This window comes from Cetorhinus maximus, chromosome 16, assembly GCF_964194155.1.
Source record: "Cetorhinus maximus chromosome 16, sCetMax3.hap1.1, whole genome shotgun sequence".
In the NCBI taxonomy this organism is placed as follows: Eukaryota; Metazoa; Chordata; class Chondrichthyes; order Lamniformes; family Cetorhinidae; genus Cetorhinus; species Cetorhinus maximus.
Genome location: NC_135894.1, coordinates 12,992,509 through 13,006,015, shown reverse-complemented (window position 1 = coordinate 13,006,015; position 13,507 = coordinate 12,992,509). Strand labels below are relative to the sequence as shown.

Sequence of the window (13,507 nt, the reverse complement as noted above, 5' to 3'; positions counted from 1 at the left end):
TAGGATTCAAGTACATGAGGGAGAAAGGAATAGGAGGGTATGCTGATAGGGTTAGATGAAGAGGAGTGTGAGCAGACTCATGTGGAGCAACACTGGCACATAGACTGGTTGAGCCCAATAACCACTTTTGGTGCTGTAAGTTCTATGTAACAAGGAATGTTAAACATTTGCTGGCATTCACCTTCCTGGTTGCAGACAGATCGCACATGGCCAGAACGGCAACAAACAAAAATATTAACAGTGCAAAACGAAGGTACCCAACCAGCGGTGAGTTTAATGATATTGCTCCCTCAAAAGATTCAGTGGGCAAGTGCACCTCCAGCTGTGGAAGCTCCACATAGATCAGAAAACCATAGAAATTAAAAGTACTTTTAAAAAGTGACTGGTGCTGGAGGCTATACAAATACATGCTTTTGTACCCAGGCCAAATACAATGAACCTTTAATAAGTTCAGCAATACCATGTTAGGTGAGAATTCTGACCATTGTTTTAAAATCGCTAAGAGTGTTGGCGCACACACTCTGGAAGAGCAGAATGCGTGCCAAATATTTGATATCGTTCCATTGCTCAAATAGAAATGTTTATCAGAGTTTATTATAAAAGGCTAGACTGAAAGTTGCGGCTATCAGTAACTCTTCATAGTCACTTCCCTGCTACTGGGGGGTGGGGGGTGTTGGGACGGGGGCAAGGTTAGAGTGGTGGTGAAGTTCCTCTTGCCCACAATTTTTTACTGGTGTGAATGCCAAAATAAAAAAAAAAGTGATAAATCTTGGACATCACAATGTGTTGCATTGGGTTGAATCCTACAGTAATAAAAAGGGGGACTGCTCATGACATCAGGACGAAAACGAAAATGCACAAGAATCAGGGAGAGCAAAAAGGCCTGCTGGTCGACTGTGATCTCCTTTGTTTAAATTGTGTCTGACAGATGAAGACGCTTTTTGTGTGTGAGTATTTACCAAATGGGTAGCTCATGTTAGAAATGTAATGCACCAAGTACTTCTCAATCTGTTACAGTGGATTTATTATGAAACTGAATGTAACAGCAGCACAAAGCAGGCAGTCTACTCCTTCAATACTTTATGGGAAAGTATGCAGATTGCCAGATAGGGGTGTATGAAACACTAGATGTATAATAACTACACGAGTGATTGAACGACTGTTCAAATAAAACAGAGAACAATGGCTGTCTGGTTGTAAGTGCAAGGCAGCAATCTCTTAACAAGGGCTCAGATGATGTCATGGACTATCCATTTGAAGTCCCTTTGTGTCGCCCACTGGATGTCAATGCCCAGAGCCCCATGTTAATACATGATCATAACCAAATATGGTGATTCAACTTCTGAACATTAGCCTTAGCTTATCGTGAAATAATATTGTAGAATATGTTCTACTGGAATACTAAATTACTGCAGTGTGCCTCGAGGCAACCACACACTGAGGTTTCAAACAGTGCCACCAAAAATTGCAACGGTAAAGCACTGAACCACAACATCCCTCTCTGTTTTTAAACACATTGCTACACATTTGTTAGTCTACATCTTGGAAGCACAAGATTTAAGTAAATGTACTTGATGCATTCAGTTTGGGGAAGAACCTTGCATGAAGATAGATTTGCAACTTAGTGAGAGTTTCCGATACCTACTTAGAGAGGAGGTAACCCAGTTCTTCCACTGATCTCTGTCCTAAGCAAAACATGACTCAATTGGAGCATCATCTTGCCTCCCGCCCAATAAGGTGGAGGTTTCTCACAGTTGATATTTGTAAGGCTGAATAGACTCATCTCGTCTCCAAATGTTTCCAGACCCGAATGCCTTTGGGACCAGACACATCTAGGTTGCCTGGCTGGGGTTGCAGCCACTCCAGTGGGCATCCTGCTGAACTTGTGGCGGGAGTGTTCCAGAACAGGGGCAGAGCTCTGAAACCTGGGTGTTCACAGGGCCTGTTTAAAATGCCACCTATAAAATACAAGCAGGTACGTGACAGTTTTTAGAAACTCTTGCAGATTTATTTCAGAGTACTACCAACTCTGAAGTCGTTTATCAAGGAGTGACATAAGCTGCTACTCAGGAGAAAATATTTAAATCCTACAATCCCCAACACCCCTATTTAAATAGCTATTCTATAAGATGCATAATTCAGAATAAAAATATTGCACATAAATACAAAGCACACGTATGAAAAAGACATGTATAAAAGTGACAGTCATCATGAGAATCATTGTGCCCGAATGGATGTACACATCGGGTAGTCGAACTGAGTACAAGCATGCCTTTCCAAGAAAAGGTTTCTCCCTCATTACATGAAATCCTTTTGCTACTTCGTCTACATAATCACAGGTCCACATATGTGTAGCAGAGCTTTAAATTATACTGACAAGGTCCCCATCATTTCAGATAGTGTGTAGCTGCTCAAACACCGAATACTTCACCACCTAAAGAAAACTAAAATTTATGGAAATATAAAACATATGCAGCACTTATGACCAAAGAGAAAGTACCAATTTTAGTGCTGATATTATCTTCATCATAAATTTCCTTAGAAAAAGTGTACTTTTTGCACAATTCCCCATAGCTAGTTTCAGAAAGAAAATGACTGTAAGCATTTCATGAAGTACAACAATTGTTGGGGCGGCGGTGGGGGGAAGAAAGCATTAGCTCATTTTATAGATCTGAAGTTATCGTGTTATTTGGCAAAGTACTGCAAATGTTAGAAAGATCTTCAACAAAATCTCGGATTGCTCCACTTTCCCTCCTTTCAGCTTATGATCCTTTTGGACATGCATGTAAGAGAGACTAGCAACACGGATTGCGCTTTGAAATTAAATCATTAGCAACACGTAAAAAAGATTTGCTCTATTACTTGTTACACAAGATAGCCTGGACAAATTGTACTTCAAGCAACTGACCATTTTCAAAGATCATTTGAAAATGCAAACGTTCCTGATGGCCTTGGGTAAATGTTTCTGTTTCTGTGCTCAAATGGGTTGCTATAAAATTGATGGCACTCAGAGGGGTCATTGTGTCACAGTGGTCCGTATTGTGCTTACACTTGCCCAGTCCCTATCCAGAGTTTTAGTCTGTACACTGTCCACGTAATTGAGTTTCTGAGTTCCCATATCCTTCTCTAGCTGGAAGGCGAAGAAGTCACGTGTGGGGGACTGGTCGAAGGTGCTCCAACTGAGATTCCAGTGCAATCCGCTCTTTGCGAACTTCCTGAAAGAGATCAGCATTTGTATCGCATGTAATTTTGTGTTTATTTCATACAATAAATATTCTAAAGTAGCAATGTGTATTATCCTTTAAAACTTTTTGGAGGCAGCATGAAGTTGAAGCATTGTGTTTACAGAGATTTGATCACTATCAGGTGTGTATTGATGGGGATATGGAGTACATAAATACCTTGCTTTTGGAGGCTAAGGTCCTTATCCCAAAAAGCACAGGATGGCAATAGTGTCATCACCACCGTTTTTGTTGCTTAGAAATAATGACCACCCAATAAAATTCCAAATGATAAGAAGCAGTGGAGCTGGATGCTGTTATAAGGGTTTTGAAAGTGTTAAAATAACAGTCAGAAAAATATTATGCAAAAGTTGCCTCAATACTGCATTCTTAATCCAGGGCTCTGCAATCTGTGGCTCTGGAGCCACATATGGCTCATTAAGGATTAATGTGCAGCTCCCCAACTAGGGCTGCCAGCCTTCCAGGATTGGCCTGGAGTCTCCAGGAATTGAAGATCAATCTCCAGGATACTGGTGTGTGAAATCCTGGAGGGGAAAAAAAAACCACAGGTGCATTAAAAAGAATAGTTATTTAAAAAAAAATATTTGAACATTTCTCTTTACCAGAAATAGAAATATTGAAAATGGGGGGGGGAAAAAAGGCTGTTTGGCTGACAGTCAAGCATCATCCAATTGGGTAATGAACCTTCCTGCTTCCCAATTGGTGTAGGAAAGCAGTGCATCACAAGGACAGATGTGTTGGCTAACTCGTGGCGGGAGCATGGGGCAAATCATGTGAGCAGGAATACATTTAATCACAGTTGGCAACCCTATTCTCGCTGTTGGTGATTGAACCCATTTTGATGGTAATTAAGTGGCTTGTGTTTTTTTAAAAAAAACTTTTAACAACACTGAACGATACTTTCTCACAAGTACAATTACCGACTTCTTTTGCAAAAATCTTTGAAATGTTGGTCAAATTTGTCTTGACCGGCTTTTCATTATTATTTGCAGGAGTAACAGCAATGCAGCTCTTAAGATATTGTGTTTTTAACTAAATTTTTAAAAAATGGCTCTTCTTGTTATTAAGGTTGCCAATCATTGTTCTAGGTTAAAGAAACATAATAGTAAAACCAAGAAAGAGTTAAGAAACAAACATATTATTTTTTTTAATAGATTACCCATTAATGGACAACCAACATTCTAGTTCTTTGTCCCGCTTAATGGAGTTATGTTCTTTTTTTATTAAAAAGTAAACACACCATAAAATATTTACTGGATATGAAAAACTATATGCTTGTTAATTCCTGACAAGTTTGGCATTGTAAATTCCTAAATGTACATTTGCAAGGGTCGCTACCTCTGTAACTTTGCCAGGCTATAATGACACCCTCCCGCCAGTGGAGGCAATGGAATTCCTAATGACAATATAAAAATGAGAACAAATGCCCAATGATACTTCCAGCCTCTAACCGCACCTCCCTCCCAACCCCCACTGAAAGCTGCACTTGGTCATGACTGAATGATACATGAAAAACAATCTAACATGCAGGGAAATGCCCAAAAAAGTATCAAATATCTAATTATTTTTAGGTGGAGCATGCTCCTAGACATTCCATTAATAAAAATCCCTTTCAAGACTGACTATAGCTTGTACAGTGCAGAAGATCACTTTGTAAATATCTTCATCATGGGCAGTGGGTCCTGGCATTCTGCTTAAACTGATCACTGGTGCAATGGCCCTTGCAGCTTCTGATTCTGTAACTTTATTTTGAAAAGTTTTGACAAATGTCACCTTTTTCTCTTGCTAAAGGTGGATGGTGATTAACTCGGTTGTACAGATACTAAAACCATATAAGTGACATGTCAGAAGGTGGGATAGCACTGGTCTGACTGAACAGACCCCCTCAGGTATATCAAATTATTACATTACCAGGAAATATCTAACGGCACGGTTATATAAAACCCATGCAAGTAGCAAAGGCTAGGGCATGCTGAGAAGAGATAACTCATTTCAATTAACATTATTATTGTGGTTCTCCAAATCTAGTAACAAATGTCAGAGACAATCAGAAGGTAAACTTTTTAAAAAAAAAGTCAGTTTATTGATGTCTCCTCCTAAATCTCTCAACCAACCCCACGAACCGAAGTGACTCATCCAGAACATGTTACCATGATACAACTATTATTAGCTTCTTACTACAGATTTAATACATCACAACAGCTTTGGTTATACTGTAACCAATTTCTGTTTTAAAAGGGCATGACCTCATTTCATATTCTGTCCAAGATGTAATTTAACACCGACAAGAATCAAAGCCAACAGAGCTGCTTAATGGCACAGAGTGAACTGCTCCCTTAAAGTGAGGGGATGTTACTTCTGAGAATTTGAACCTTCTTCCTCTCATTTTGTTTACAAAATATGGCAATGGTGGGCCTCCTCCTCGAACAACCACAATATGGATCATTCTTCCACAATGAACAGAGACATAGGGCACTGCCAGAACACAGCACCTGAAATCAGACCTCAGAAGGTTCTTCCCACCAGCCTTCTCTGGTTTAAGATGACTGATTTGCTGTCTGTGTGGTTTACATGCTATATGCATCATGCTAGAGCTCACTGAAGACTGATGTACACACTGCTCATGCTGCCTCTGGGTGTCAGTAAATCGGTGTCTTGATCCAAGTGAGTGTATTCAACTATTTGTCATGCAGTCCACAAGCTGTGAACTCACCTCAAATATCCCTATCATCCCTTTTGTTATTTTTTTAAAAAATGGATGTGGGCGTTGCTGGCAAGGCTAGCATTTACTGCCCATCCCTAATTGCCCGTGAGAAAGTGGTGGTGAGCCCCCAGTGTGAACCATTGCACTTTGCTGTAGGCACAGCCACAGTGGTGCTGGACAGCAAGTTCCAGAGTTTTGACTCAGTGACAGTGAAGGAACTGCGATATATTTCCAAGTCAGGATGGTGTGTGCCTTGGAGGGGAACTTGCAAGTGGTGGTGTTCCCATACATCTGCTGCCCTTGTCCTTCTAGTTGGGGAAGTCATGGGTTTGGAAGGTGCTGTTGAAGGAGCCTTGGTGAGTTGCTGCAGTGCATCATGTAGATCATACACACTGTGCATCGGGGGTGGAGGGAATGAACGTTTAAGGTGGTGGATGGGGTGCTGGTTTAGCTTGCTGCTTTGTCTTGCATGCTGTTGAGTTTCTGGAGTTTTGTTGGAGCCACACTCATCCAGGCAAGTGAGAATATTCCATCACACTCCTGATTTGTGCCTTGTAGATAATGGAAAGAGTTTATTCAGTCAAGAGGCAAGTCATTCACTGTTGAATAACCAGCTTCTGTGCTGCTCTTATAGTCATCATATTTATTTGGCCGGTCCAGTTAAATTTGTAGTCAATGGTGACTCCCAGGATGGTTGTGGGGTGTTTGATGATGGTACCGTGACTAAATGTCAACGGGAGATGATTAGACTCTCTCTCATTTGGAGATAATCAGTGCCAGGCACTTGTGTAGCACTAATGTTACTTCTACCTTTCAGACTAAATTTGAACATTGTCTTGGTCTTCCTGCATTTGCGCACAGATTGCTTCATTATCTGCCTTTTAACTAATTACAGATATTCCCTTTTGTTCTTTCCTCCCCTCCCTGTCTTTCACTTGTTCTGTACTTGCTTAAAACTCTTTATATCTTTAATTTTTCCAGTTCTGATGAAGGATTAGCGACGTGAAATGTTAACTGTTTCTCTCTCCATAGATGTCGCCCGACCTTAGTATTTTCATCTTTTTCTGTTTGTATTTATATTTCCAACATCAAGCATATTTTCTTTTTGTATCTGTTAAACGTTCTGTGAAGTAATTTGTTGGTATAGTCTAGCGACATTGGTTAAATATTTGATACTGTAACACACACAACAGGTATTAACAGTCAGTTGCACTCTTGCCTTCAAGTCAGAAGGTCGTGGGTTCAAGCCCCAATCCAGAGAGTTGAATGCATAATCGGACAGTCCCATACAGCACAGAGGGAGTGCTACATCAGAGTGAGGAAAAAATAGCCTGAAACTACCGTTCAGCAGTAACATTGCACGTATCACTGCTCCCAATCTGATGTTGCTGCGCTTGTCTTCTGGGACCTTCCACTCCCAGCTGTCACAGAAATGTGCAGTGCAGTGTCTGTCAGGGGGCTCCATCAGAGCGGAGCAGAGTCAGGGGAAGAGAGGACACGCCCCCTTATTACAATTATGGTTGCAGTATTCAGGTAAGTTGAGTGTGAGTGAGCGAGTGGGTGAGCAAGCGGGTGGGCGAGGGAGTGGGAGAGCGTAGTCGGCTGGTCAGGTTGTAGTCTGGTCTGGTCAGGGGTTAGTTGGGTGGTAAGACTGATCTAGTTGGAGGGGGAGGAGGGTTTGGTATGAGCCAGTTGGAGGTAGTTGTCAGGCAGTTGGGGGTGGGGAGGTGCAGTCAGGTGGTTGGGTGGGTAGTGTAGTCCAGTCAGGGGTTAGTCGGGTGGTCGGGTGTGGGGGATGTTTAGTTTAGTTGTGTAATCAGGGATTGGGGTGGGGATGGTGTTGGGGGAGAGTCAGGTGGTCGGAGGATAGTCAGGTCCAGTTGGTGAGTGGGTGGGGGGGGGGGGGGTTGGGGAGTGGGGAGTGGAGTTGCCCAGGTGTTACTTTTAACCTAATATTTCCTGGGTAACCATCTATACCGCTGTGATACAACTGCACGCAATGTTATTCGCTGAGCAAGCCAAATCTCAGAGGGAAACTTGTCTTGCTGATCATAGCACTTTTTTTTGTATTTTGAAAACGAGAGGAAAACTACTGATCCCAGAAGTATAGAATCCCAGCAACACTTTTAGGATTTTAAAATTAAAAGATTTGTTAACAAGAAGCCTTTTTTAGACTTAAGCACACAAGATTAAAATTACAAAGTTAAAACAGTCTTGCAATAAATTCCCCCAAAAAACCCACTTGGTCAGAACACACAAGTAAACTACTTGGAAACAGCTCCCTTATTGATTTTTAAACTATAAAAATCCAGTATTACCCAAGGAAAAGCTGCTGTTAATTTAGCAAAAGGTATACCACATAACTTCTTACTCTCTTCCACTCCGCTGTGGAAATGCCAGAAAGAAACTCAGAAACAGACTGTGTTCTCAAAACAAAAAAACTGTTTTGGCTGGAAACTGAATGGCTGCTTCAAATTTACACTTTTTTAGCACAGAGCTGGTCTCAGGGTATCTCCGCCACACAGCCAACACAAATCAACCAACATTTTTTCCTTAAATATCTTTTTTCTCTTTCATCCTGAATTTTTGTTCTCAAACATTTCTTTGAACTCAACTTTTCCAAAATATAAAAATCTTTCATGTTTTCCTATTGCCTCTACTCTTGGGTCAAATAAAATTTAATAACCTTCCCTTGTTTACTTATGAAGCCATTGAAAGTTGCAAAAGACCCTTGTCACTTCTAAATTACCCTTTGGTTGGGGGACTAGTCTGGTCCAGTCAGGGGTTATTTTGAGTGGTAGTCAAGTCTGGTTGGGTGTGGTGGGAGGGGTTGTAATTGGATAATTGAGGGTGGTGGGGTGGCGTTGGGAGAGAATCGGGTAACCACCCTCACTCACCCACCTGCAAAAAGGCGGCATGTCCTCTCTCCCCACCGACTCTACTCCGCTCTGATCGAGTCCCCCGACAGACACTGCACTGCAGGGTCCTGGGCAGCGGTGGAATTGTCCGTCGGAAATTTAAACTTCCCGGGCAATTCCAACGTAGTTTTGCGCGTCAGGACTTCTGCAGGGTCCTGACACACATCTTTTGTCGTATATCCAGTGTCCTACGATCCGCAGACTGGAAGATTTGGCCATTATCTCTGTTCCTCCGGTTTGTGGAGCTGGCAGCTGAACCTCCATCTAGATTGAAACACTTCACCAAACGTTAACAAATCCTGGACAAGCACAAGGCTATTAGTTACGAAGAATCATTCATTTGTTTTTTTTTATAATCCATTCAGTTTTGTTGCTTTCTGTCCCCAGGGTCGATCCATTAAAAAGGAGGACTGAGGGGTACCAGCCTTCCTTTAATGAAAAAGATTCACCAAGGCACACAGAAGATTAGAATACCAGGGGTACAAGCCATGCTTCAGCTACACAAAGCCCTGGCTAGACCACACCTGAAGTATTGTGCAGAGTTCTGGGCATCACACCTTACTAAGGACATATTGGCATTGGAGGGAGTGCAGCATGGGTTTACTTGAATGATACTTGGACATCAAGGAGAGATTAAACAAGGCTCCAGGGTTGTATTCCCTGGAATTAAGGAGTTTAAGGGTTGATTTGACCTAAGTTTTCAAGATGTTAAGGGGAACAGATAGGGTAGATTGGGAGAAACCATTTCTGCTAGTTGGGGAGTATAGTCTAGGGCACATAGTCTAAAAAATTTAGAGTCAGACCCTTCAGGAGTGAATTTAGGAAACACTTCACACAAAGTGTGGTAGAAGTTTGGAATGCTCTTTTACAAAAGAGCTATATCCATCGTTAATTGATTGATGCTAGATTAATTGCTAATTTTAAAACTGGGATTGATAGATTGTTGCTAACCAAATATATTAAGGAATAGGGGGCAGAGGTGGTACATGAAGTTAGGTTGCAGATGATCTGACCGAATGGCAGAATACGCTCGAAGGACTAAATGGCCTGCTCCTGTTCCTATATTTAGCACCTTGCCCAAGTGACCAAACTCCTGTGATTATTAGTAGGCTATTCAATCTACAGAAGATATCACAAATACTATGCTCACCCAAGCCCTAGGAATTTGGTTCCCACCACAGGTTGTTGAACAGAGGTCAGGAGCCGAAACTCCCTAACCCAAGAATAGAGACAACTTGTAACCTGCCTACTGTCAGCCTGGATGAGATCATCTGACCCATTAAAGACCAAGGATTGAATTTGGAGCCTACCCTTTTCTGTCCGACACTGCTACTCTATTTAGCTGAACAATCAAGAGAACTCCTACACTGGCTGGAAAGGGTTACTATACTGCTAAAGTGAGCAAGCTGACACTGCATACGGATACTGAAAGCACACACGTTGGTGCAATCAGCATTAATGACTTCATCTCAAAGTTAATGTAGCTTACTATAATTTAAAATCTCCCTAGTTAGTTTATGGGAAAAAACATAACATCTGATTAATGTTATATGGGCAATTCAACGAGATTGAAGTGAATGTTGGTGTTAATTTTATTTTTCTCCCTTCCTGAAGGTTTATTTTTTTGTTGGGTGGAATCCCACAGTTGCCAGTCTCGACATTGACTCACCCTTACAGCTATCCTTCATGTTTCAACCTGAACAGTGAATGTCAACAAGTTATTCAACCTTAGAGGGCATCACAGGTGAGGCCAATTTTGCCCTGCCTTAAGTCCATGAATGTGATAGTGATCAAGAATAGAAAGTCAGATTGATTGCTTCAACTTTGATAGGTTGGGTCCAATAGTCGGTTTCTGTGTTACGACTCAATTTTATTTTCTTCTTCCTGACCCGCACTGAAACATCACCTGCTTGAAATCAGCTCAATCAGGACAAAAAGTGCAGCCCGCAATCTTCTGAAATGAGGCGGTTGCTCTCCAAAGAGCATCACCAACACAATGCTTGTTCAAAAAGATTAAAGAGAGTGGCCTACACACTAACAATAGCATCCCAACATTAGAAATTGGCAAGCTGCCTGATTGTACATTGAAACAGGTGATGGTGGCATCAAACTGGCATTGCTTGAAGGCAGGATGGTACTTATGCCCAATGTGTAACCCAGACTGTGAGCATCTACCTTTCGTTGAAAATGCTGGTACATCCCCTGACATTTTAAGCACAGCAACGTAGACCCAGGGAAATCGGTACTTACAAAAAAATATAAAATAATGTATTAAAAAGGTGGAACAAAAATACCTGGAAAAACTCAGCAGGTCTGACAGCTTTTGCGGAGAGGGATACAGTTGACGTTTCGAGTCCGTATGACCCTTCATCAGAACCGTTCTGATGAAGGGTCATACGGACTCGAAATGTTAACTGTGCTCCTCTCCGCAGAAGCTGTCAGACCTGCTGAGTTTTTCCAGGTACTTTTGTTTTTGTTCTAGATTTCCAGCATCCGCAGTATTTTGCTTTTATATTAAAAAGGTGGAACTGGACGTCTTGTGAAAAGGGGACCTCTCTTTTTTGAGCAACTATAGAATCAAATTCTGGTGACATTGCTTCTCCAGCTCAATGCGTGAGTCTTACTTTGAACTGTTGCTGCAGCTCGCCATTCAACCTGAGCAGAATCATATTGGCCTCCTTGTTTTTGCGGACCGCTGTCTGAATGGCTTTTTTCTGCTTGGATGGCATTCTATAACAAGAAAAATAGAAGTTAACTTTTTTTGCTATATTTTAAAAGTTAGGTGTACAATAATCTTCAGTTTAATATTTCAGTGAATGACAAAGAAAGTCAGTTATGGGGACTTTCAACAGGTAACCTCTGCGAAGTGTGGTTTCAATTTGTGATTTTCAAGCTTGCTGAATTCCTGGACAATATGTGGTTGGGACTTTTGCTCTCTTTCCCCCAACCCTTCCCTTCACCCATCGATGACTATTTATGTCACAAGAGATCCTTTTCCCGCTGATCCAGGGTTATGTTTTTGCATGACTGTGCGGGTGAGGATTAATATCTAACACACAATACGACTGGTGGACTCTGCTGATATTAATCTGAGGTCAAGCAGAGTTGAGGACCAGCACTCGCCACTGAGTGGTGGATTTATCCTGTACCTTTCTGTCAATAACGAATCCATTTTTTGTGCACTTCTTTCACTACTGATAAAGCAGGGTTTGAAAAGAGATTTCTTATCAACGCACAGTATGCAGACACAGCAAGTCTAAGGCCACATAACTCCGCTTTCGCCGGTGACCTTTGGCTCCTGTAGGACGTGAGTCCCTGTGCAACACAGTGTCCATTTCTTTGTGATGCATGTTGTACATAGGAATTTAAATGTTTTCCATTTACTTGGAGCTCCTTTACTGAAACAGAATATGGGTTACAGCAAAAAATCCTAAACGTTGTGCACTAAGATTACATAAAAGATCTAAATTATTGCAGATTAAAAGAAGCACAGATATTACTTTTGCAGTTGCTGGTGCAGTTTAGCATCTGGTGCAGAAGTTGCATTTAGTCGCGGTAACTGTTCCTGGCTTTCTAGTCGATGTTTTCTACGAAGAGGTTTTAATGGAGGCTGGCGAGGTTTCACGTCCTTTGTTGAAAGAAAGAAACAAAGACATTTTGTTGTTAATTCTCCCCTCACTACTTGGTACATTATTTTATTTTCCTTAACCCCACCCCCATCTTACTTGACATCAAAAACAGCACATGGAAGAACAGAAGTGAATATGGAATGAGAAAGACTCATTTGGCCTTTTAGATCTCAGCCATGGCTCATTTGGCAGCATTCTTAAACCAACAGCCTTCTGATTTGGAAACAAGTCCCATTCTGGGGACATTGGCACATGATCTAGCTGATACTTCAGTGCCGTACTGAAGGTGTTCTACAATGTCGGAGGTGACATGTCTTTCAAATGAGGTGTTAAACTGAGGCCCCTGTCTTACCCTTTCAGGTAAACATCAAAGATTTCATGCCACAATTTCAAAGAGGAGCAGGGGAGCTCTCTCCAGGGTCCTGGCCAATACTTAGCCCTCAACCAATACCAGCCTCCTCCTGTGCCATTAAGATTCTGTGAATTTCTCAAGCACTAAAACAGATTATCCTGCCATCATCACTTTCCTGTTTGAGAGAGCTTTCTGCATGCGAAATGGTCGATGCACCTCTATCAATAGAACATTGACTATAACTCAAAAGTACTTCATTAGCTGTGCATACACTTAGGGATTTCCTGAGGATGTGGAAGATGCCACTTAAATGCAAGTTCTCTCTTGGGGGTTTCCAGGTGTGCAACTTACACCATCACAGCCTGTACCCAAACCCACTCACTGAGGGAGTCCATGAACTAACCACAACTGAAGCTCCAAAACAAAGGCCCGTCATATAGCTGAAATGGGAATTCTCAATCCTGAGGAGACATCTCCTGGAAGAGTTAATTGGTGGCTACAGGTTCAGGGTTTGGTGGGCTCTTTGACTGGGCTGCTGGGAGATATATAGTTGCTGGGGTCACTATTTAATGGACATTTTCTGTGCCCTTGCTGTGGTCAGGAGGGCTATGGCAATGCGCTCACACATTTTCTGGTGAATTGCGCCTCACACCTTTTGCGGA

At 41.8% G+C, this 13,507-nt stretch overlaps 1 protein-coding gene across 4 annotated transcripts in view; it reads right to left on the bottom strand.

Annotated features, from left to right (window-relative positions):
* Nucleotides 1-1,986: 1,986 nt before the first annotated feature.
* reps2 (RALBP1 associated Eps domain containing 2) overlaps nt 1,987-13,507 on the bottom strand; it is a 216,450-nt gene continuing 204,929 nt past the window's right edge. For all 4 annotated transcript variants that reach the window (XM_078559376.1, XM_078559375.1, XM_078559377.1 and 1 more), the window contains 3 exons: nt 12,365-12,492; nt 11,489-11,594; nt 1,987-3,215 (listed from right to left, as the gene is read on the bottom strand). In XM_078559376.1, the coding sequence (XP_078415502.1) occupies nt 3,147-3,215; nt 11,489-11,594; nt 12,365-12,492 (303 nt within the window). In that variant the 3' untranslated portion in view covers nt 1,987-3,146. The remainder of the gene's footprint in view (nt 3,216-11,488; nt 11,595-12,364; nt 12,493-13,507) is intronic.